Raw genomic sequence first — 25,833 nt, 5'->3', positions numbered from 1 at the left:
GGGGCGGGCCGAGGAGAGCCCCGCCTACCGCCTTAGTGCTCGAGCTAGCCGGCTAGGCGGGGCGGAGCGGCAGGTGGCTTACGGAGAAGGCGGAAGCCTCGTAAAGGGACGCGGTGATGCTTTAGCTGCTGTCCTCCGTGTAGTCTACGGAGGTCTCCTTGATTATCCTGTTGGAGTTGGAGGCCCCAAGCTCGTGAGCGCCCCCTGTGCCTTGGTGTTCAACATTCCCATATCATGCGTCCTGCCTGAGACTTGAAATCATTCTTAGCGTCCGAAACTCCAAGAAGGAAGGCGATCCTTTGCAAATGGACACAGAGTAGTTTGTGAAACGGGTGGTAGGTCTGTCCTTGGCCCAGGTACACACGCATTACAAAAACCACCAGAGGAGTTCCCCCCACCCCCGCCCCGAGCTAGTTACCATCCCTTGTGATATCTAGCATTCCATAATCCCCACAAATACTTGATACTTTTTGTTTGTCGCCAGCATTTGTTGTTCCTCCACTTAAGAATCAAACCAAACACTGTACATAACGGAAGTGTTTGCCAGTTAAGCGGGCCACTCTCCTAATCGTCAATTCGATGTAAACCTACAAATTACTAAATCTGAAGCAGATGTCACAGTTTCCTACGTCGTTTGCAAGTAAATACTTTTTTTTTAAAATCAGGGTCTCATGTGGCCCAGACTGATCTTAAGCTCACTGTCTAGTTGAGGTTCTTCTCCCTGAATGGTGGGATTTTGTGAGCATTGTCACTACCAAATCCCTTCTGTGTCTCTGTTAATTAGGCGTATGCTGACCTTGGAATGATGCATGATTCTATGAATCAGTTAAAACTCGAGATGGTTCAGTGGTTAAGAGCGCTGCCTGCTCTTCCAAAGGTCCTGAGTTCAATTCCCACAACCACATGGTGGCTCATAACCATCTATAATGTGATATGGTGCCCTCTTCTGGCTTGCAGGAGTACATGCAAGCAGAGCACTGTATACATAATAATAAATAAATAAATCTTTAAAAAAAAAAACTCAGTATCACTAGTCAATGTAGGGAGAAGCCTCGAAGGTAGATGCTACTGGGGTGAGATCTCTACACACTTATCTGCTCACTGTTAAGTAAACTCTGGCTACATGCCACTGTCTGTAGCTACTGCTGCTTTCGGTTCCTTTCAAAAAACAGTGTAGCAATTGTAAAACATGGCCAGTGGTCTTTAAGAACCCTCGGGAGTCCTGAGTACCCTTTGTCTTGGGCAATCCAGTGTTATGTTGCTGGCATGGTTTCCCTACTTGGGAAAGCAAGCTGCTAACCAGTACCACGTTTAAGGAACTGCTTTGTGAACGTTAAGTCACTATCAGTTCCGGTGCTGGCCTGGCATGCCAACGCCCCAGGAGCAATCTTCTGCATAAAACTTCCATCTGGACAAACACAACAAACGAGGATACTAAGGTCCCATCTTTAAATCCAATAGATGTGTTACATTCATGTTGCCTCAGAGGATAAACCTGAAAGATGGACAGAGCCACTGGGTGACTATTACTGTAGCTTATTATCTTCCCAAAGCTTCCTTCTTACTCGAAGATGCATCAAATGACACAGATTAGACAAGTGAGGATTCACCATGTAGTGGTGGTGCAAGCCTTTAATCCCAGCACTCAGGGAGACAGAGGCAGGCGAATCTCTGAGTTCGAGGCCAGCCTGGTCTATAAAGCAAGTTCCAGGATGGCCAAAGCTACACGAGAAGCTTTGTCTCGAAAAATGAAGGAGGAGAAAGAAGAGAAGTGAGGATTCATAGCAAATGGTTTTAATTAATTTCTCTGCACAGTGGATTGTGTTCATCTGAGAAGCCATGGACTGCTAATAAACAGCCTAATGCCACGTTTGGAATGCCTCCCCGTCAAGCTGTTGGTCAGAAGTGTCCTGGAGACACCTGGCAGCATACAGACTATTGTCCCAGTACAGGTTTGCCTTAAACAGCCTAATGCCACGTTTGGAATGCCTCCCCGTCAAGCTGTTGGTCAGAAGTGTCCTGGAGACACCTGGCAGCATACAGACTATTGTCCCTGTTCAGGTTTGCCTATCAGAACTTGATAGTGAAACTCTACTGCTGAAGACCCTGCATGAATTGGTCAGAGAATATGGAGAAATCAGGTTGGTACTGACCAGCTAGCTCTCAGTGTACTAGAAAGTGTTGTGCAAGGCTGCTGAAAAGCAGTGATCAACAACAGTTCTACCCAGCTGTGAACTCTAATTTACCTGCATGTCAAAGTATGCCCGTGGGTGCAATAGTGGACGAGTGTTATGAGTAACCAAACACACTCCTTGTTAGACTTTTAAGGCCTGCTCCACAGGAGGTAGAACTTACCTGGTTATTCTGCTAAACCGACGTAGCATCAAACTGCCCTCTAAATTCCTTCTCTATCTATTCACAGATTAATGTGGCTCTCAGGCCAGTTCAGGAAAGTTTCTTTTACAGCAGATGGTGGTTAACACAGAAACAAGTAGTCATAGTGCCAGACTATGGGCCTGTGGAGAGGTCAGCCACAAATGGGACATCTGCGTCACCAACGCCACTACGCCCAGGCTCAGGGACCATCCTGGGAAAGCTGGTAGAAAGACCGTTAGGACCCAGGGGTCAGGGAGGACCAAAGCTCAAGTGCTTTCTAAATGTGACAGGATCTCTGGGGGCATGAACTCACAGTGCCTATGGCTGCCCAAGTGGGACCTGCACAGATCAAGACATCAAACCTCGATTAATACCGACTGGAAAGTGGCTCATGAGTCCCTACTCCAACTGAGGAACGAAGGATGGTTGGTAGCTCGTGGGAGAGGAAGAGTCAGGTTTTGTTTTTAAGGGCGTGGCTCCTGATACGTTGACTACACTCCAGTTCATGGCCCAATACCCTGAAGTATGCTAGCACAAATTAGAATAGATGGGTTACTTAAAAAAAGAAAAAGACATTAAATTGGAGGTACAGAAGCAGATCAGGGAGGAATTAAGGTGAATAATCAGGAGTGGATATGATTAAAATATATGCTACCCTGAAATTTATTTTTAAAACTGAAGTAGTGAGCAGATGGGAGTTTTGAGCTGGAGGCCAACCTGAGCTAAGTAGTGAGATCCTGTCTCAAAAAACCAAAGCGTGTGGTGAGGTATGCACGTGACCTCTGTACGTGGTAGATGGAGGCAGGAAGATCAGGACTCCAAGGTCACCCTTGGTTACCTAGCGAGACTGAGCTGTATGAGACTCAGCCTCAAAAAACAAAACCATGAGAGTCAACAAGAGGAATGGATCTGCAGGACTTTTGCCAACGCAGGCACGAGCAGTGGCAACACTGCTGTTCCCCTGCATCTTCCTGCGAGCTTTACTGAAGTGTAGGTTTGTAAAACTAGCAATAGCGAATAGCAAGGGAGCTGAGTCAAACATTCTTCAAAGACTGGACCACATCTTACTGGCCATGGCCTCATCTACCACATTGTGGCATCAGCACCACCACCCACACCTGCTCCACCAAGAATACCAGTGTAAAAAGGGTCCTTGAGCCAAGGGTAATGCATGCTGAGAACTGTGGAGAGCCACAGATAGCAGCGCCACCTGCTGCTTCCCCAGCGCAATGTGCCCTTGAGTGAGCCCCTTATGCGCATGCCTGAAGGCATAGCGTGAGGTGGCGTGATCCGAACGCACCAACCAAGGGCGACAACGTGGCAGTCTCTGATAGGACCAGGCACACTATAAAGGTTCTGTGGGAGCTTTTCCCGGGGTCACTCCGGTAGTCAAAGTTCCTGAATAAACTGCTGCAAGAAGAGTTCCCGGTGTTGGTGTCTTTCCTGCTGGTCGGGGGCGGCATTGACAGAGAACCTAGACCCCTTGTTCAGGTCTGGCCAATGGACAGCTCGTTCTCCACAGTTGTGGGGAGAGCAGGGACTGCCTCTGACATGAACTCTGGTGCCTCCAATTTGACCACTTCCCTTTGGTGGGGAGGTCCTGTGGGGGAGGCCCAGACAGAGGAAGGAGAAGCAGGCTATCCCATGAGACCTGATAGGCTGTGGTCATACGGTGGGAGAGGAGGTCCCCTTCTGTCAGAGGTCTAGGGGAGGGAAAGAGGGCTGAAGAGGTAGGGAGGGTGGGAATGGGAAGATACAAGCCAAAGGATAATAATCAGAATGTAATCTGAATAAATTATAGCACTTGCTCAGCATGTCCAGGGCAAGCCCTAGGTTCAATTCCCAGCACCCCAAAAAATAAATCAGAAAAATGTTTCTTAACTGCACAGGAAAGCCTAGAAGAAATGCCATAAGATATATTGTCACACTAAAGACATTCATTTTGGCCACAGAAACAGGACCACTGTAGAAATGACTGAGGGCAGCATTTGGGGAGTTGGAATACTAAAAAGTAGTCATATTGAAAAAAAAATCCTAGAAATAAAGGAAAACTAGAGCATATAGAAGAGCTTTTAACATATGTGTTTATGTGTGTGTGAGGGTGCCTATGTCATCACACATGTGGAGGCCAGAAATTGATACCGGGTGCCTTCCTTCCATGAGGACCCAGGTCTTCATGCTTCCATGGCAACACATGAAAAACCATCTCCTCCATCCTGAAGGTGAGACTCTTCCAGGTTATAACCACCTACAGATATATATTCGAACAATAAAATTGCTTGGTTGTTGCTGTGTGGTAGGAAAAAATAAGAAACTAAAATACCACACTACCAACCAAACTCAACATAAAATTGCACAGAAGAGTTAGCAGAGACAGAGTCACCGGATCAGTGGAGTATGAAGCCTTGGCAGGTGATGGGTGCACACAGACCCTGAACTTGCAGGCTACATCAGAATATGGAGACTGCAGAAGTAAGAGCTGGTGTTTTACTTAAAAGTGACAATGTGTTGTATTAATTGTGATTTTTATCATCTAAGTAGAACAGAACAGCCACTAGAAACAATGACTAATCTGTGATTGTGTCTCTTTGCAATGGAAAAAATCTGGCCTTTCAACTGGCTTAAGGGGAGGATACAAGGGATGGGATAACCATTGAGATGTAACAAGAATAAATTAATTTTAAAAATTAAAAAAAAAAGAATTATTAAAGAGTAGGGCACAGTAGTGCAGGCCTTTCATCCCAGCACTCCAGAGACAGAGGCAGACGGATCTCAGAGTTTGAAGCCAGCCTGGTCTATAAAGTGAGTCAGGACAGCCAAAGCTACACAGAGAAACCCTGTCACAAAAAGCCAAAAACAAAAAACCAAACAAACAAAGAAAACAAACCAAACAAACAAAACACTGAGGAGGATTTGGAGAGATAGCTCATCAGTTCAAAGGCCATGCTGCTCTTACAGAATGGCTAAGTTTGAGTCCCAACACTTGCACCTGCTTGTTAACTCCAGCTCCAGGGCAACCTGATGCCTTTGGCCTCCACACGCACTGATGCTCATATATACATATACCACACAGACATACACAAACACATAATGGTATAAATCTTAGTTTAAAAGAAAGGACTACTAAAGAATCCAGGATCCTGACAGCTGTTCACACTATGTCTCCTCTGGCTTAACTTGCAGCAATAATCGGTTAATGCCTGCTGGTAGCCAGCTTGCAAGCGAAATTTCCACTTTTGCTGTTACAATGATACAGCTGCTGGGTTTTTGTTTGGTTGTTGGGTTGGTTGTTTTTTTGGTTCTGTTGCGCTGTTCTACATGTCAGGATCTGAAGAGTTTTGAGAAAAGTTGTACAGGTGACACCCCTTTCCTGAAAGAAGGGAAATACATAAAAAAGAACCCATACCCAAATTAGAGTTTTTATTGCTTCCAAACGCTTCACAGAAATAGTTCAAATTAAACACTTTTTCTGTATTCCAATCATTACTTTGAGTTGCTAAGCTCATAACCCAGGTAATGAGTTCTCTCTTCCATTAGTTTCTCAGGTTCTAAGCTAAGAATTCTTGTTAAATTTCCCACAGACCCCTTGAATTAGGGAAACCTGCCTCTGAAAGGCCCCAGAGATCTTCCATTACAATTATGCCCTTGAGTATTTGAGATTTCACAAATATATGACCTTTCGCTTTTGCTGTTTTCTTTGGATTAAAACACGAATCCCAGCAGAATGGCCCTGAACTCTTTCAAATATTTGTTAATTGCTAGGTTTCAAATTTCCTTGTATCTGTGAACTCAGAATGAATCTCCCACAATTACTTTGAATACCCTAACATCCAAATTGAATTTTCTGAGTTAGTCCTTAATCATCTTGTAAGCTCTTTGATGAGGTGGGGTGCCTTCCAGTAGATTTAGCTTTTTAGGTTACGTGTAGAAAGATGTCCAGAAACATGATTTCTTTCCTACTCATCCCCCACATTTATCTATATAACATCCATTCTATTTCCCCCACCATTTCTATCATTTTCCTTGTATCAGAAATCTCTTTACAAAATTTGAACTTTTTTTTTTTTTTTTTTTTTTTTTTTATGAAAAATGTTCATCTTATTCTGGTTTTGCCTGGTCACAAATACAAAGTGGGCAACCAGGAAACAATCTGTTTAAAAACGTGTTGGGGGCTGGAGAGATGGCTCAGTGGTTAAGAGCACTTGACTGCACTTCCAGAGGTCCTGAGTTCGATTCCCAGCAATCACACGGTGGCTCACAACCATCTATATAATGTGATCTGATGCATACTGTATACATAATAATAAATAAATCTAAAATAAATTTGTTGGAATGAAAAAAAGAGACTACTTGTTAGAAAATCCATTATATTGAATAATCACAGTATTTCTCTAAAGAGATAAATTTCTACACATTCGGTCCTCTAGCAAAATGCTTCCAGAACACCAGTTGAGATTTTAGAATACAAGCTTACCCGGACCACTGGCTTCTTAATAAATGTTGAAACCTATACTACTGATACACAGACTTTATTAAGATTTTTTTCCACATGTAATAATAGAACATAGAGTCCATTTCATCCAAGTAGCAGTCAAGAAGGGCAGCATGTCATTCTGTAACAGCTGATGCTTGTGCCTTTTCAAATTTGGTTTGCAGAAACTATCCATAATTAAATCTAGTCATGCTTTTGAAAAATGCTTTAGGTCACTCTAAGCTTGGCAATTAACATTTGGCATGGACAATGATAAAAACAACCACAATAGATAAATAACAGATACACCCTCCTAGGCCATAAACATACACAGCACAAGGAAATGGTAGTGGGTCAGTAGTAACCACAGAGGAGCTTAGCAGAGCCATCTGGAAGCTTTGATCCTCAAAACAGGGGCAGTGTCTACAGTACAGTTTCCAGTTACTAACACACTGAAACAAGTACAGCACAGCAAGCACATGTGTATTAATGCCTTACATCCTTTGGAGTTATCGACAATACCTTAGTATAAAAAAATATTCAAGTTGTATTTCTCATAGAACTTTCTGTGCTTCCTAAAGGGTGCTAAATGGATTTAATGGAGGCGGCAATTTCCCCTAAGGTGGTCTAGTTTAGCATTTGTATAGCTATCCAGACCTAAAAGACTTTATAGACTTTTGGAATTATCAGTGATGAGTGTGGTAACGTATCAACTTACAGTAATATCATATGTTTAACTTACAATGTCATTTATCAATGTACCTGAAATTAAATTTTAGTCTTGTAAAAAAAAAAACATGTAAGAGTGGTATAGTAAATAACCACATATGCTGAAATAGTTGCTGTTACAAATGACAATTACCAGAATATGGGAGGGGACCTTACACTCACACCACTGGAAGTTTGAGTTTCTGCATGTTTTTTAACTTACAGAACAACTGAAATACATACATATCTGTCTACTTTAGTCTGGTGTCTTCAGAAACCCAAGATCAGGTCCTCATACAACTGTTTATCCAAGAAAAAAAAAAGTAGCTGGTAGTTTCTCCTTTGAAAATAATAATATACTTCCAAACCTTTTTATAACCAGAATTTAGAAAAGAACAATTTTAGTTAAGAAATCAAGTGTACAGAGACTCAAAAAGGAAAAAAAATGACCTGTATAGGAAAGAAGACTCAAACTAGAGTGCCAGATGTTGAGTGATTTTGTGAAGTACAAACACGGGTCACCTGCAGCTTTTTGTCATTCTGGTGAGAGCCTCGGGGACTACCAGGGGCTCTGCAGTGCTCTTTCCTACACAAAGTGCACACTAAAGGGTGTTCTTCCCTGGAGTGGAGGTGAAGGTGGTTTCACTTTGTTTAATTCACAAACTATTTGGTCAAAGAAATAAGTAAAGCTAAACAGAAGCACATCCGGTAGAGGTCTGCGGCCGTGAACGCTGACGATGAGCTTCAGTCTCACTTGCAGCACCCGGCAGTGGCCGCAGAGCAGAGGGCAGCAGCTCAGGGACTCTCCTGCGCTTGTTCCAGAGGTGGCTCCGTGCTCGTGGCACTAGTAGCATTTGCTGTGGAATTCAGGACTTCTCCAAAATCACCACCAGCGGGCTTGGTTCCTCCTACTTTAGACTTAAAAAAAAAAAAGGGTGAAAAAGAAAAGACATCAATGAAACAAAATTAACTGCCTCTGCAGAAAGAACTCTAAATTTACTTTCGAGAACAAATGGGGCCTCTCATGACACAGTGATCATCATGTGCTTGTGGATGTAAGTGCTGCTGTAACTCAGGGTAACTTAACAGGTAAACACCTGCTTTCTTCCTTGCTGAAATGCCCCACCCCCATCAGCGATTTGTACTTCACCAGAAATTTTACTTAAAAGAACTGTGCACTCTATTATTCCAAAGTATCTCCTGACCTCTGTAGATGCTTGGTAAACATTTTGTAATCTAGCTATTTCATTCAGCCACATTCATTCAGAAATGCTATTGAGAACAATGGAAAAAAACAAATTATTTTTCCAGGTGCACTATAATCTTAGCGGGGGGGGGGGGGGGTGATACAGCGTTTCTCCATGTAGCTTTAGCTGTACTGGACTCACTTGGTAGACCAGGCTGGTGTCAAATTCACAGAGATCCACCTGCCTCTGCCTCCTCAAGTACTGGGATTAAAGGTGTGTGCCACCACGCCCAGACACACTGTGCCTAGCCTAATCATTATGAAAGGATGTACACCCCAATAGAGAGGATGAAAGGGGTGGTTATGGTCAAGGTACATTTTATAAATGTGCAAAATTGCTAAATAATAAATACAACTATCCTTCAAAATAAAATAAAAGCTGGCAGTGGTAGTGGATGACTTTAATGTCAGCACTTGGGAAGCAAAGGCAGGTGGATCTCTGAGTTCTGAGTTCAAGGCCAGCCTGGTCTATGTGAGTTCCAGGACAGTTAAGGCTACACAGAGAAACCTTGTCTCAAAAAACCAAAACCAAAACCAAAACCCCCAAATAATAATAATAATAATAATAATAATAATAATAATAATAATAATAATAATAGACAATGATGATGATGACAATGACTACATCAATGAATATAATAACAGAATTAACAGAATATCCAACAATTAAAAACACAATCTCCTTTATAAAGCATGTATAAACAGGCATCAAATACAACATCGAAGCACAATAATCAATAACAAAGGGAAACGTTTGGGTGGGTTTCTAAAGCAAAACAGATGAAGAACCAACTTCTTAATATTTTGCGCTTTCCAAACAAAAAAAGGTTAGAACAAATTTTGTTCAATAATAAGAATATCTGAAATAAAGCAAATATCTGAAGAACTGTTTGTTTTATGTTATCCATTCCCAACACATGCTCAAAAGCGCGCGCGCGCACACACACACACACACACACACACACACACCATATAAAAACCATGTAATGTCCGTTAGTGAAACACAGATTACACCTCTTAAAGTACTCTAAAGCTTTATGTGACTTAAACACAACAAAGAGATTTAAGGCATCAAACAATGTGTCATAAAAATAGTTCATCCCTTTACTTGCCTTTAAGTTTTCAACTTTTTCTTCAAATGACTTGAAAGTTGGTGAGTTTCTATGAAGACAGAAAAAGAAAAAGTTAAATTATAACCACTATGAGAAAAGTCAAAAGTCTCGAAAGCATCATTGGCTGGCTACATTTCTCTTTGCTGTTATTCATGATTAGCAAAAGAACATGTTTATCTGCATATATGTGCACCGGTATCAGCACATACACTTACTATGTGTATGTCTATTGCTCTGAGGTTCATGAAGACAGCCACTCTGAGATACAAGTGACACTGTGATACAGACACATGCAGACAAGGAAGACGCCAGGCCACACCAGCTCTGTCACTTCCCTAACATCTCATCAGAAGGCAAGGGGTGCCACCGTGGGGTCCCCCGAACTCAGGCAAGGAGATGCCACCGTGGGGTCCCCCGAACTCAGGCAAGGAGATGCCACCGTGGGGGTCCCCGAACTCAGGCACTGTGCTTTAGAATGCTAGTTTAGCATCTTGTCCTGCACAGTGGGATTTCCATATGAGCACACACCATGCTATTGGGACAAGCAAACTGTGTGAGGCCCCATTGCAGGGACCCCAACTCCCAGAAGTCAGTGTCAGACAGAGAAAGAAGGGACTAAAAGAAATATGAGATCTCAGAAATATATATTTCCTCCACACTCTGGGCTTTTCTCTGTCACCCATAGGTTCCTATCCATAGGGCCTTAAGTACCCACCCTGTTACAAAGGTAAAAAGGGGGAACAGAAGGGGGCAACGCCGATGGTTGTGGGCCCACTGTGCTCAACCCTATTCCCCCTAAGCCCAGGCCAGCTGCAGCAGCAGCAGCTCTCAAGGACACACTAGGAAAATGAATTCTCAGGCCCCACACCTGCTCTAGATCAGAAACTCTAGGGGGTGGGTCCACCGTGCAGCAATATAATGACCTTTTCTAGGTGGTTCCCACAGACTCAAGTCCAGGGCAAGGGTTTATATTGTTAGGAGCCTCTGCCTCCCTACACGGGTTAAATTAAGACCAATTACAAGTGCCCACTGAGGAAGGCTGGCTCCAAAGGCCACACTTCGATGAGGGAAGCAGAATGGGAGGGTGGAAGTGTGTTGGCGGGCGGCAGGGGGGGGGGGGGGGGGGGGACGGACGGACGCAGCAGGAGGGCGGATTCACAACCAAAGCTAACACAGACAGAAAAGGGACAGAATAGCCCTGAACCCCAGAAAAGCTTCACGTTACACTGGCATGTAACTTCCCATTATTCAACTGCTTTCAGATAAAGATTTAATAAAATAAAATTGAAATAGTAATTCTTTAAAAAAAAAAAAAAAAGTAAATAACAGAATCTCCCATTTTGGATCACATGGATGTATCCCAACACTGTAAGAAAAGCAGCTACAAACTCTAAGTGTTAAATGTGTGGCTTCTTAGAGGTTGAGTTCTAATTCCCTCCCCAATGGCTTGGGTTAAACATCCTAACAAAGGGCAGGGAGCATCTCATAAAGATATACTTTACCTCATGGCAGGCATGCTAATCGAGTGCTGAATGGAGCGGATACTGAGAGGCAGCATTAAAGAGAGACAGAGACAGGTTAGTGACTCAACAGCAGAAGCTGGCCACACTTCCTGATAAGTAAGGCTTTCTGATAGCTCATTCTCTCGGCCCTGTGAACGACGATCTGCTTCTTTGAGGTGTGTGCGAGAGAGATGGCAAAGTTATTCCAAAAGAATTTACTGTTTGAGCCACGCATAGGCCAATTTCAACCAAATCATCATTAGGGTGAATGAGACAAGTGCGTCTTCCCTCACACTGTGAAAGCCATAAAATGCTTTTCTTGGCTCTACAAGGCATCAAGGCTCAGAAGAGAAATTATGTCCCAACGTAGCAGAAAACTGAGACTGGTCTTTAGGAGTCCTGATTCATCACCTCCCCTCAAAAAAGTGAAGTGTGCACGCATACACACACACACACACACACACCTCCTAAAGACACACAGCAGCCATCTTCCTCTAAATATTTATTTCTAGGCTGGAACAAACCAGTTTCTAAACCTACCGTCCATTTGATGACGCTAAGTTATTGCAAATCCCATAGCACGCCTTAGCAGTAACAGTATCTCCTCTTCAGTAAGAGACGCTTAGACTTGATCTCAAGGCTTCCTAGAAGCTGAAGCGCTATTCATCTCTCCAGATTCTGGGGTCTGACTTCTACCCTAGAACAGTACATCTCACTGATTGGCAAAGCCTGCTCTTCCTGGACTTTCCTTAGATGCCATTTCACCAGCTGAAAATATCATTCTTGGGCTTCTTTAAAAAAAAAAAATCCCAGCACTCTGGGAGGCAGATGGATCGCTGTGAGTTCAGAGGCCAGCCTCTACAGAGTGAGTTCCAGGACAGCCAAGGCTACACAAAAAAATCTCTATCTCAAAAACAACAGCAAAAACAAAAAAAATTTGTTTCTCTCATACTGTTATTTTGCACATAATATTTTGGTCACTAGGCTGGGTTTTGGTAAGTTATCTTTCCTTTGGGAAAAGCAAACAGTTTAAGTATTACTCCTCGATATTTATAAGAGTTTGTGCATGTATTACTGTCTTCAAAGACTGCTGTTATAGGTAGCGCCGTGATATCAAGTCTAGCTTGATATTACTATGTAATTATATGCAGTATGGTCTTGATGTGCAGCAGACTATGAAAACTCTAACAGAGAATCAGGACACCACTGGGTTGTGCTCTCTTACGTCACCCAGCGAGGTCCCCAGCGGACAGAAGTGGCGTGTACTATTGGCTGCATCTTGGGTGTGAACTACACAGGAGGGGGAAGTTAGCAGTTCTGTTTGCTCTTTTGAAGTGGACTGGTCCCATAATTGGAGAGCATAGATTACTGAAGACAATCTTTCTAAATTCTTAACAACCGAACTGAATTTGAATCATCACATGGATTGCCTCGGGCCCATCTTCAAAAGGAGCCCGGAAGAGCCACGTACCCACAAAACACCTTTGACCCTAACTCTTATGATAAATCAGCGGAGCACCACCCATCACTTCGAACCTCCTGACGATCTGCAGAGCGTACATGCATTTGTATGGGATGCGGGAGTGTTATCCTGAAATCGACCCCTGGGAGCTCGGAGCTGGAAAGCCGCACTACTTTAGAGGCCGTGTCAGACTGTAGAAAAGCTGTAAGAACTGCGAGGAAGCCTGTTTCCCAAGAAAGGATACATGCAAGCACGGCAGGGTTAGGAAGGAGGGGGAGTTGGCCATGCAGGTACAGGACAGGGTAGGAGGGGGCAGACTCAGAGCTCTCGGCATTACCTCAGTTTCCAGGGTTTTCCAGTAGTCGCCCGGTTTGAGTGGGGCTTGGCTTGTGTCTCCCTGCTCCTTGCTTTACAAAACGGTTTTGTATTTGTGCAAAGCATCCCCTTTTTGCATTGAGCTACGGCACATTATTTTCTGTTCCTCAACAAAAACATTCTTCACCAGAACACTCACATCAGGAGACGCTACCACGTTCTAGCTGCTGGCTTCTGGCCGAAGAGGGTGAGTAGTGGCCAAATATGCTAAATGTTCATGGGATTCGCACATAGCTTGATAATATTAACCAAAGGGGAAATGCGTGGCTAAAGTTAAAGTTCTTAAAAGTCACAGACCAATCTAGTTATTATTTCTACACTCACATTAAAAGTTTTTATTTTCCTACCAGGAGCCAGGTAGGTTCTCCCAGCAGGACACATTAAGTACACCTGAGACAATACAGGAGACAAGGCTAGGACCTGCCTATAATAAGACTTATTTTTGTTAAATTAAAAAAAAAAATCACTGAGTTGACTTTGAGTATTTTTCTGTAGCAAAATTTCAAAATTAAAAATATATTTAAAACAGACAACGGTCAATTGGTAGAAAAAGCTTTGAGACAAGGTCTCTGCGGTCTTTTTAGTGGGAAGAACAAGGTTTTTACACCAACCCCAGCACCATGCCATTATCTAAGGCCCTTGACAGTCCCATCCAGATGAAATCTCACTTGGTGGGTAGCCAGGCTGCGCTAAGCATGGGGGGGAGGGGCAGGGGGAGCTGTTCTTTCGTTTCTGGCTCCTCTACACAAAGCCTCTTCACCTAATGTACCACTTCCAACTTCATCCAAAGCTGATGAACCCACTATAGAACCTTCTACAGCAGAAAGCCAGAGTCAGCGCTTAACAGAGGGGCTACGGGGAGCCGTCCCATCTACAAAGCAAACTCTGCTAAAATTCTCCCAGCTTGATATGTAACGCTCAAACCAGGATACACAGCTAGGCATCTCCAAACCCAATAGGAGGGCAAACTGCACAAGGAGGGCTGGTTGGTCCTCACTGTACAGTTTCGATCTCAGGCTCACTCTGACTCTGTGTAACTCATTCTCTTAAAGCCAGACTGTTTTGTTGTTTTTTTTTTTCTAGTTTCTGACACTGTTATCTGAGCTTTCCATCTCTAAGAACACAGAGCAAGGGAGAGAATGTGAGAATGCCTGCCACAGGGCGGGCGTGCTGTAAAAGCAATCCCGCGTCAGCTCTCTCGCAATCTCTTCTCATGTGAGCAATCCAAGAGCAATGCCTGGGGAGCAGGGGTCACTCCCAACCTCATTGCTCTGGGGAGGGTGTCAGCTCTGGGACCAGGAGTAGTGGGTTCAAATCCTAACCACCAGCCACTTACACTGGCTTTACAGCCATTTGGTTTTCCTCTAGCTAAGTGTCCTCCCCACTGTATTATCAAAGCAATAACCACCCTACTTTGAAAGGGCTCAGCGTCATCTTATCCAGGATATAACCATTATTAGCCATTAGTATTACATTAAACAGAAATCAACACCATTTTCATAGTAAACTATCTCTTTTAAAAGTGTACAATATCAGCAGTTCTTAGCTCCAGCCCTACAGCCTACAACAGAATCTGGCACACAGTAAACATTTAGCAAATACATAAGAATGAATGAACACTTTAGTCAACTAAAACTGGGAATGAGAAAAGTAGAGAAAGTATTACAGTGATTCAGTTTCTAATCAAAAGGTACTCTTTTACACAGGGGGAAAGATTATTTCTTTTCTCACAAAGGGCAGAACTTTCAGCAAAAAAGGAATTGTCTAGAATGGCCTTAATAAACCCCAAAACAAATTAGAAATGTTGGGATGTATACATAAATACTCAGATGAAAGGTAAATGCCTTGTGACATAAACATAAAATAAATTAGCATCTCTTCTTAAATGCATAAGAAATGAAACAATGGAGCCACTGAATCATTCCAGGATGCTGTAAGACCATCACTTGTGTTTAACGGTAGCAGTGGTTAAAATGAGAAGGTGCTTGGAAAGGATTTCTCACATTATAAGCATGACTCAATGTGGCGCCTATACACATAGAAAACAGCAAAAAGCCAAAAGGTGGGAATGTACACACTGCTTTTAGGGGTGGTCAATGATTATCCCCAAGGGCATTATGGGTCAGTTTTCATTACCTGGTCCCACCAGGATCCCAGCCTGGCAGAGCTCTCAGCCTCAAAAGCAGCTATTCCCAAGCGTTCTCCCCTCCCCACCCCTCCTCGCTCTTCCTCTCTCCTTTCTTTTTCCTGTCATCTGTCCTCCCCTAACCTGGCCAAAATTATTACAAATATCTAAATCTCAAATGTTAGCTCCCTAACTGACCACGCGGTTTTTTTTTTTTAAGTGAGTTAGCACAAGCAGGGCACTTCTCTTTTATATCCCAAATTACACTGCCACGAATCACTAGTGTGAGTTTGCCACCCAAAAGAGGGACTCAGGAGGACAAACAGCTAATGGGCTTAACCATCAGAGGAACTGCCAAAGGGGCTTCTGGCGTCCATCCTCTCGGCTCCCGCCCCACCCTGCAGAAGGGCTCATGCTGCCAGCACTGGGAAACAGCCCTGGGACCCTCAGGATCTCAGAGATGTGGGTTTTCCTTATATATCTGAAAACATGAAACCAGGTTAAATGACTTGCGTGATTGCTGGTTTTTAAGAATTACAAAATTAAAAAGAGAACCTTTTTTTTCTCGTTTCCAAGTTTTCATCAGAAGCCTTCACTTCTACATACTCTTCATTTCTACACTACTGATTTGTAAGTAAAAACAAGACAAACATTTACTCCACCCCCTTAAAGCTTAAGAAACACTGTGGAAAGGGGAGGGAAAGAATGTTAAGTGCTGGAAGGTGAGACGAAGACTGCGAAGTGGCATCTTGTAAGCCTGACGCAGCGGCAGCAATCATTCATCACAGGAGCCATGCCTGCTGATTCTGGCTCTTTACCTTGCTAACAGTCTATGGACGGGCAGGGGCTCGTGGGCATCCACTGCTGAACTACTGACAGCTAACACATCCGGGGTGATGGGGAGACTTGATATCAGTTATATATACACACAGGTGAGTCACACAATACTGGGACGGTTAGTTCCCAACCCAGGGTCACACGGATGGCCCTAGTTAAATTCAGTAGGGCACCAAACAAAACAAAAGTTACTGAGTATTGAAAGGCATCTGTCTGTAAGGAAGAAGTCAGGCTGGCAGGGTGGGAGCGAAGTACGAATGGTTTGGGGATAGTGTGTGTGTGTGTGTGTGTGTGTGTGTGTGTGTGTGTGTGTGTAATTGTCAAAGAACAAAATGTACTAACTTAAAAACAGTGTAGCATAATCGGCCATGTTTCTAACTGAAATAACGAGAAATAACGTAACTTGAGACTATTTGGAGCAGCAAGAGTCTGATCTGTTAAGCTGGTGCACACTGAACCACACACATGTGCTTTCATCTTGCTAACAGTGTGGGGAAAGAATGGTATGAAGGGGAAGTGTGTCATTCTGCACAAGCCTTGCACAGTGCCGTTATCTGCACGCCTGACCCTGGCCGAAGAGCAAGTACTTGCAAGCTCTTCTATGCTTAAAGCATCCCAAGGCCCTGGCTCCTCCCCCACATCACTCACGGTATATACTCTAACAAAATCTGTGTCTTTTATGGTCACAGCCTTTTAATCTGGCCACCCCAGGTACTCTTGTGCTGTGTGACTTATGGCTTATGTGACTAAATGCCTGTTCATTTGCCTCCAACAGTCACGTCCTACCATTGATTACTTGATTTCTTTTGAACTCATGGTCTTAGCCCTAAATAGTTCAACAGGGAGAGTCTGTGCATCTCTATGATTCACTCCACTTTTCAGGATGAGAGCTGTATCCATCTGTTGGCTTATTTAAGAGAAAGGGAGGGAGTAGAAGGGAGACCATGGAAAGAAAGAGATATTAAAGGAGGGGGCAAAAAAGAAAAAAAAAACAGATAATGGAATTCATGAAACATGAAAGAATAGAGGACCAGCAAGAAGGGCAAAGGAGAGAGCAGCAGGGAAAGCAATGGTGAATAAGAAAAGGTATAATGACATATATGTGTGCAGATGTCGTAATGGAACTCGTCACTTTGTCATCTGATTTTAAAAACTGGCCGGGCGGTGATGGCACACACCTTTAATTCCAGCACTTGGGAGGCAGAAGCAGGTGGATCGCTGTAAGTCTGAGGCTAGCCTGATCTAGCCCAGCCAGGGCTACACAGAGAAACCCTGTCTCAAAAGACCAAAAACAAAAAACAACAACAAAAAAAACCAATTAACAACCAGAGGCCCATGCTCCTCCATATGACAAGAAAGTACACAGTGGCGAGATGGAAGAGAAAGAGAAGCCAGAGATGAGAAGATGGTGAGGAACAGTCCGATATGAGTATCCCACACTGTCACCTAAGGCCATGGCGAAGCCCCCATCTCTGAGGACCACGTCTGGATCCATGGCCCTGCTGCAGCTGGGGTCTGTGTCTGAGGCCCGTATTACCACCAAAGGCCATTTGGGGGTCCCTGGTCTAGCCTGCAACCTGAGACCATGTTGATGTTCAAGGGCTGAGAACAGCTTGGGCCACCCCTTGCCCACTTGGAAGAGAGGAGCTTTAAATCGTACTGGGCAGCACAACAGAGGTGACCCTGAGGTCATGAGAGCAGGAGGATGGGCCTCCCTCCCCTCTCCTGGAAAAAACAAAACAAAACAAAACACAAAAAGCAAAACCACTGGTGAGCTGGTCCCAGCAGCACAGGCTACAAAGAGCTGGCAGGCTGACCAACTCAGTTACCACCCAGGCCCAGATCCAAGACTTTGAGCTGTCCCACCCTAACGTCTACCCCATCTATGGACTTCCGGAGTACATAAAGGGCCAGTCTGGAGATCCAAAGCTGCAGGATCTCCATGACACAGGGAAACAACAGGATAGCCAAGAGGAGTCCAGGTGAGGACCCAGTAATGACGGTGGAGCAGAGGCCTGGACTGACCAGTGACTCACCGCAATGGACGTTTGCAAGTAAAGATGCGTGGATAAAAGCTTGTGCTGTGGGACACACCATGATGCACCACAGCTTCCACAGTGACATCTGTTTTGTTTTGCTTGGTGAGTGAGGGAGGGGGTACAAGGCTGAAGGAGAGAGATGAATGGGATTGGGAATCAATAAAAAGTTAGATTTTTTTTTTCTTACGTTAACCAGAAAAGTGAGACAGGAAGGAAAAAACAAACAAACAGTGTGGCTAACTGGTCACAAGGACTCCTTAAGATGATGATGTGAAGCACTCAGGAGAGAGATGGAGATCCAGATACCCACCCTGTTTCCTCTTTAAGGATCTCCACTTGCCTTCTGTAATACCTACATATATAATCAGACTCTGCAACAGGAGAGGAGCATTTGCCTCAGCATCACAGGGACCTCTTTCCTGAGACAAACCATAAAACTACCTGGTACACTTAAAGAACAGTTAGTTGAAAAATAATAAAACAGTAAAGTATGCTAATAAACCTGATGTTGACAAATACATGGTAAGATCTTCCAACACACAGTACTGTAACCTTTATAAGATGGAAGAGTTAACACCATGGGACAGTATAAATGTAGTCTATTATAATTACACAAAAGGACCCACATGAAGGAGATGTCCCAACATCCTCACAAAAGCATCAAAACCAAACAGCCAGACACTAAAAGGGAGGGATTCTGAATGCCATGTTAAAAAAAAAATAGTAATAATTGAAACTTCAAATTTTCCACCTCCCTGGAGCCACAGTGTCGCACACGGCATACAAGAAGACCTCCCTTGGGATTAGAAACACGCCCAAGAAGCAGCTACTGCGGATGCAGCGGAATCACACAGTGGGCACACAGGAGCATCCACCAAGACAGCGACATCTGCGCTCACACACTCGGCTCACACACTGCTAGGCGGCAGCAGGGCTCAAACTCTCCTTACCTAAAGGAATGTGAAAAAGCTTGCAGTCTGTAAGAAGCCAGAGGAAGCGTTAAAACAGAAACAGAAAGGAAGTTCTAACGAATCACAGTAAAATAACCTACTTATTAGTACATGTTTTACACGGCCCCTAGAACACTACAGATTCCATCGACATTAAAAGAGGTGAGAGCACCCAGCAGGTGCTGTACACCCAAATCATCCAAAGGTTCAGGAAATCTATCCTTTCCATACTAAAGCTTAGAACAACATTGCTCTCAAATATAACGGGTGAGGAAATGGATTTTAACACACAAGTATCATATACTGATCAAACCAAATCAATTCAACTTACAAAATTCTGGTTGTAAAACCTATTTTCCCCCCACGAATAAAACATACAGAGTCATGCAATCTAGGCCGAGAGAAAGACAAACAAGGTGTGCACGCCAGCGGAAGCAGAGCCACCGTGAGCTAGGATGACCATGGTGGGCGAGAATCTAATCATGGGGGCAGATGGAAGTACAAACACACACACCATCAAGTGGCCCTACCAAAATGACAAGAAAAATTCTGCAAACTAATCTCAAAAAAGAAACTCAAAGTCGAGACCTGGCCTGGAGCATGGACACGGGTAAAGCTTATGGGTTAGGACAGACCAGGGCACGAGTAAGCACCTTGAAACCACACACCATGACATACAAATGCCACACGCAGACAGTGAAGGCCCAGCGTGCACTGCAGTGCTCTTTTGGTACTCATGCCCAGAAAGGTACCCGGCTCTGCCCACACTCACACGGTTGCGAACGCCACAGACGTACTCACACTGCGGGATCGAGAAGCACCGAGACGCACAAGTTTGCAACCAGAATTTTTCAGCAGCCCTTTAAAGGGACTCAAAGGATGCTCATTTTGGAGGTTAGAATACTAGGCCTAGAGGAATTCAGGCAAGCATTTCAGGACTTGGTTTGAAGGAAGGAGTTCCCACAACCTAAGGCAGGGACCAACAGCAATCGGTGTAGCAGTTCTGTTTGCCGTCACGATTCAGTGAGCAAGGGGAACCACATACGTACTTTACATCTTCCAGCTTCTTGGTGATGACTGAGCCAACAGATGAAAACGCAGCGGAAGCCTTCTGTCCGGCCTGGGTTAGGGTTTCAGATGTCTTCTTGTATCTACAGTCAAGAATGAGTGAACAGGGGAGAAAATGTCAGCAAGGCTTTTCTACCCACTCTCTCCAGTACAGTGGCCATGACCTGTTGAAGAACTCAAGAACGGAACAGTTTTTAAACCGTCTCTATGACGGTCAGGGCAGCAATAGTCACTCCATTGTGATCTTCTGGTGCCCTGGGCAGAGACCTAGAGAGGAATAAGCCAAGCATCAGGGTGAGGCTGTCAAACTCAAATGCCCCTTCCCTCCCAAAAAAAAGGAAAGCTGTACCTACAATGGCCGGCCAAGGCCTGGCCAGGTACTCAGTCAATTAGCGCTTGCCTTCTACGCCCAAGGACCCAAGTCTGAGCCCCAAAAATCCATGTAAAAAAACAGCTGGGCATGGTAGCTCTGGCCTGTAGTCCAGTGTTGGAGAGGCAAACAAACAAAGGGTCCCTGGGGTTCACTGGCCAGCCAGTCTAGCCTACTTGAAGAGTTCTAGGCTAGTGAGAGACTCTGCCTTAAAAATAAAGAAAAAAAAAAAAACTAAACAAACAAAAACCCAGATGCCTGGCACCTGAGGAGCAACACTGAAGTGGTCCTCTTACCTCCAACACTTGCACAAACAGACACAGACCAAGATTCTGTAAGGCAAAAATGACTGAACTCTGTGACAGTGGACAGAAAAAGCTGAAGGCTGGGGCCAAATTATCTTGCGATATTTTTAGTCTCGTTGAAAGCAAGGCTCCTGTGTTTAAAATCCTATGGCTATCAGAACCTTAAAAAGGTATTCTCAGCAGATCGTGAGCTTCTAACAATCCAAAAGCTAAGACTGTTACCTGAGGGCATCTGAAAGGCACAGGAGAGTCTCCCCTGTCTTGCTGTACCCCACCCACCTGTGGGCTCCCCAGTGGTCTCAGTCAATGCCTGGACTTCCTTATTCTGGGATCAGGGAAATCTTATTCAGTCACTTCTATAGTAAGAACACATCTTTCAGGGTAACTGGAGTCTCTGTTACCAGGCCACAGTTGCTCACACATGGCTCAAGAATAAACTACCACTATTTCCCTTTAGAGGAGAGTTATGTTCTAGGGTCAAGTGGCTAATACCATGAAACAAGTGAAAATGAGCCAGAGTTTGAAACCTCACTTTTCTTTTACTCTTCTCTACATCTGCCAAACAAAGCAAAAGGAAAATCAAATTCCTCAGGTGCCTTTTACCATGCTACCTCACAGAAAGTACTCAGAAGCAAAAGGGTAATTCACGTAGACTGTAGTATCCAAATGCATTTCATGAGGTTTTTTGTTTTTGTTTTTGTTTTTGTTTTTTTTTTGGGGGGGGGGGTTTAGTGTGCTTGAGCTACCACATAAAAACTTGCTTGACTTTCAATGTATATACAAGCCAGGCAGGGGTGGCGCATGCCTGTAGTCCTAGTACTCAGGAGTAGAGGCAGGAGGATCTCTGTGAGTTCCAGGCCAGCCTGATCTACAGAGTCCAGAATAGCCAAGGATACACAGAGAAACCATGTCCTGGGAAGAAGAAAAAAATCAGTGTATATACAGGATACCAATGATATTTCTGTAACACAGAACCAGAAATGATCACTCTCCCTTATAGCTATCAACCGAACAAGTCATGGAATCTATCCAAAGGGTCAAGCTTCTCCACTACAGAAACTAATGCTAAGGCATTGCTGAGGTTTTTGTTTTGTTTTGAGCTTTTTGGGGTTTTTGTTTTGTTTTGTTTTGTTTTGTTTCTTACTACATCAAAATCAAATACCAGGAACAAACATAGTTTGTGGCTAGTATACTCAAAGATTAGTTCCTTGAATGTTTTCCTCTGCCAACTAATATGGGGTGGGGGTGGGGGGATGAAACAAGAGTGAATACTTGACACTAGGGGTGGAGCTCAGTGCTAGAATATTGCCTAGATGAGCAAGGCCACAGGTTCAATTCCCAGCAGAGGGAGGAGGAAGGGTGGTCAGGGTCCCCTCAAGTACTGTTGAGAGGGGAATAGATGGCCTCACTGCTACTGTTGTTAGTGGCTCCCGATTTGGCCAACTCTCAATGATGACGCTGTATCAAAGCCTACGTGACCACAAACTGGCAAACTCAGGGACCGGCCTCTGCTATCAGCATATATGAGACACTGTGTGTGACGAAAAAATCCTAGGCTGTTAGAGAGCAAAGTACAAAATGACCACCTCCACATATGGCCAGACCCGAGTTCAAATCCTGATTCTGCCACTTGGAGAGATGTGTAACCTCCAAATCTCACTTCTCTGAGCCTTCCTTCTTTGGCGTTATCTCATCACCTCATCTGTTGGGCTATTCTGAGAACTAAATAACATTTTGGAAAAACCAATAACCCTCCCTAAGCTGATGTCATCATGTACTATGATAAACAAGCCAACAAGCGCAGCTCACACTGAACCGGATCACACCACGTCTTCTCTTACATGACCACTATGTAACTAAGTGTAGGTAGTGTGCTGGTGTGACTAGGAATGGCCCCCCCAATAGACTCATATGTGTGCATGCTTGGTCCATAGGGAGTGCCACTATTAGGAGGTGTGGCCTTGTTGGAGTAGGTGTGGCCTTGTTTGGAGGAAATGTGTCACTGTGGAGTCTCAGATGCTCAATCTAGGCCCAGTGTCATTTTCACTTCTGCTGCCTGCAGAACAAGATGCAGAGCTCTCAGCTCCCTGTCCAATACCGTGTCTGCCTGCGTGCTGCCATGCTTCCCGCCAGGATAATGATGGACTAAACCTCTGAACTGTAAGGCAGCCCCAATTACATGCTTTCCTTTATGAGAGATGCCACGGTCTCTCCACAGCAGTAGAAACCCTGACTAAGATGGGTGGTATATACAGCGTGGATACACTGGGGAAAGGGATGAATCACATCCCGAGCTGTACAAAACAAGATAGAAAGAGACTTAGTCATGTCATAGCATGGAATTTCAAACCTGTGAATTTTATGTTTAGAAATTTCCAATTGACACTTTCTGACTGTGTGTGCGTATGAGAGAGAGAGAGAGAGAGAGAGAGAGAGAGAGAGAGAGAGAGAGAGAGAGAGGGAGGGAGGGAGAGAGAACACACAGGAAGGGAGGACCACTACCCAACCTTTTTAGAAGCTGAATATGGTTCTCTCAACCTGTACATGAGATTCTATTTCTTAGAACATTCTGGGAAACCGAAATTAGAAGGGAGTCAGGCACTCTGAAGAACTGGACAGAAAAGGCTGTGTGGGCCAAAGGGAAACTGTGGAAACAACCTCTCTCCCCTGCCCTCCTCTCCCCACAGAACAAACGTGCCCTTCACGTGGTCTAGAAACATGTGCGATTGAGGGGACATACGCAGAGGTCGCCGTCACATCCTGCCACCCTTTGGCGATATTCTGCTTGAATTCCTGGAGTGAAGTGATGCCAAGTTTCCGCTTGATCTCGGCGAGATGCTTCTCTTTTGCTGCCAACACCTGAGACAGAGTCTGGATTTCTTCTTCCACCTACGAGGGACAGGGATGAGGAGAGCATGCAACAATAGCTCTGCCAACTGTTAAGGACATCACAGCAAGCTAAGCTCCGATGCGATCGTCACCACCGGGGAAAGGTGTGTGCGTTTGTTTGTTTGTTCATCTGAGACAAGAGTCTCACTGTGTGTCTTTGGCTGGCTGGAACTCTGTATTTAGACCAGATTGGCCTCAAATTCAGAGATTCATCTGCTTCTGCCTCCCACAGGCTAGCATTAAAGGTGTGTACCACCACACATGGCTACACTTAATGTTCTTATTAATTTACCTGTCTTCATAAACAATACTGTTTAGTAATAAGCAGGGTGCACACTGCTTTCTCCCGCAAGGCTACTCTCTGTGCTGTCAGCTGTCCTGCTCTGTTATCTTAGAAGCCGTGTGGCTTCTTCCTTTACACATGTAATCCTTAAGCCATTCTAACCCCGCTCTGCTGGCCCCTTTCCTACCACATACTTCGGTTCAGCTGCCTCCAAAAGCTGCTGCTATGTTCTACATCAAGTAACCCTCGACCCCCACCAAAACCCACACAGCCAATCCTCTTACATATTTCAGAAGATTTCACAGTGGATCTGCGAAAACCATGTATGAATGTATGAATTAAGCAGTGGCCACTGAGAGCCCTGCTCTATGTGAGCCCCCAACCTAGAACAGCTGCCCATCCCATGGCTGAGTGTAGGTGATGCACCGATATGAAAGAGGGGCTAGACTTTTCAGAGTCTCTCTTCCAGGAGCCTGTTTGAAGGGATGAGGTAATGAAGGGAGAAGCTGAAAAGATCTGGAGCCAGAAGCATCTGATTATAAGCGAGATAGTGAGATGTGGCAGAAGCCAAAAGCGCAAAATAGAAGAGGAGGCTACACCGGCTGCACCAGAAGGAGGGAAAAGGGTGGTGTCACAGCGTGAGGCCCACACCAGGTAGAGACAGAAAACTGAAAGTGGGGTACCAGAGGTCTACCCATGAAGACCCTTGTGCAAACAGCGGCATCCTCAACCATGGCTCACAGGCAGCACAGGCGGGTGATCCCACAGCCAAGAGGGTTTAGGAAAACAACAAACAGCTTTAGTGGGCCAGTTCCAACCAGAAAGTACATCTGCTAAACATTGAGGCAATATGCTGCTCAACAAATGAGAGAAGAATAAATAGAACCTAATGAGGGAGGGGGAGATACGGAGGGAAGGAAGGAGGGGGAAGGGAGAAGGAGAGAGACAGACAGACAGACAGACAAACAGACAGACAGAGAGAACTGTACCAGCACTGAGCACCATACTGAGATGACATTAATGGACCAATGAGTACAAAATAAATGCACAGCCCTCTGTGCTCAAACATTAAACATGATTGTTTGGATTGTTCAGCTATATACTGACAAGATGGACTACGAGAAAAAACAGGGTGACAGAAAAAGAATGAATATGACCCAAAATCAGTAAGTGGTATGATTCACCCAGAGTCAGGAACAATGGTGGGGAGTCAGAGCCTCATCCTGGTTTTCAGATAGCACCAACAGCAAATACCTCTCTCTTTACCGCCAACCCCAAGGCTTCATGGCAAGACTGGTCACTTCAATCTTTCCCAATAAGGCACACACAGTGACTCAGGCCTCGTGCTCTCATTGGCTAGGGTATGCTACTACAGCACACCCGGCAACTATAATCTCTCTTATCAATAGGGTGGGCAAAGGAAGGGGAGACTGACCTGAAGAGTGTACGGGAGAGGTGGTGGGGGTCATGGCGTACCCCTTTGATCCCAGCACTCGGGAGGCAGAGGCAGGTGGGTCTTTGTCCACTTGAGGCCAGCCTGGTCTACAAAGCAAGGCTACACAGAGAAACCCTGTCTAGGAAAACAAAAGAATAAAAACACAGATGCCAATCGGACAGTACTAAACTGCTTTTTGACAAATGCGTCAAGAGAACTTGGTGAAGAAAAAAGAGGGATTTTTGCCCTAACAAATATGACATGGGTAACTGGTTTCCAT

The 25,833-nt window shown here is 44.5% G+C and overlaps 1 protein-coding gene across 1 annotated transcript in view; it reads right to left on the bottom strand.

Moving 5' to 3' along the window:
* Positions 1–6,889: 6,889 nt before the first annotated feature.
* LOC311592733 (tumor protein D52-like) overlaps positions 6,890–25,833 on the bottom strand; it is a 35,256-nt gene continuing 16,312 nt past the window's right edge. The window contains 6 exon segments of the mRNA XM_084773486.1: positions 6,890–8,473; positions 9,914–9,962; positions 11,416–11,457; positions 19,204–19,230; positions 20,253–20,354; positions 23,687–23,835. Coding sequence (XP_084629612.1) covers positions 8,351–8,473; positions 9,914–9,962; positions 11,416–11,457; positions 19,204–19,230; positions 20,253–20,354; positions 23,687–23,835 — 492 coding nt within the window. The 3' untranslated portion in view covers positions 6,890–8,350.

The sequence above is a fragment of the Acomys minous genome (assembly GCF_964271855.1).
Source record: "Acomys minous genome assembly, chromosome: 1".
Taxonomy (NCBI): Eukaryota; Metazoa; Chordata; class Mammalia; order Rodentia; family Muridae; genus Acomys; species Acomys minous.
The sequence above is the reverse complement of the archived record's forward strand: the minus strand, read 5'-3'. Positions and strand labels throughout refer to the sequence as shown.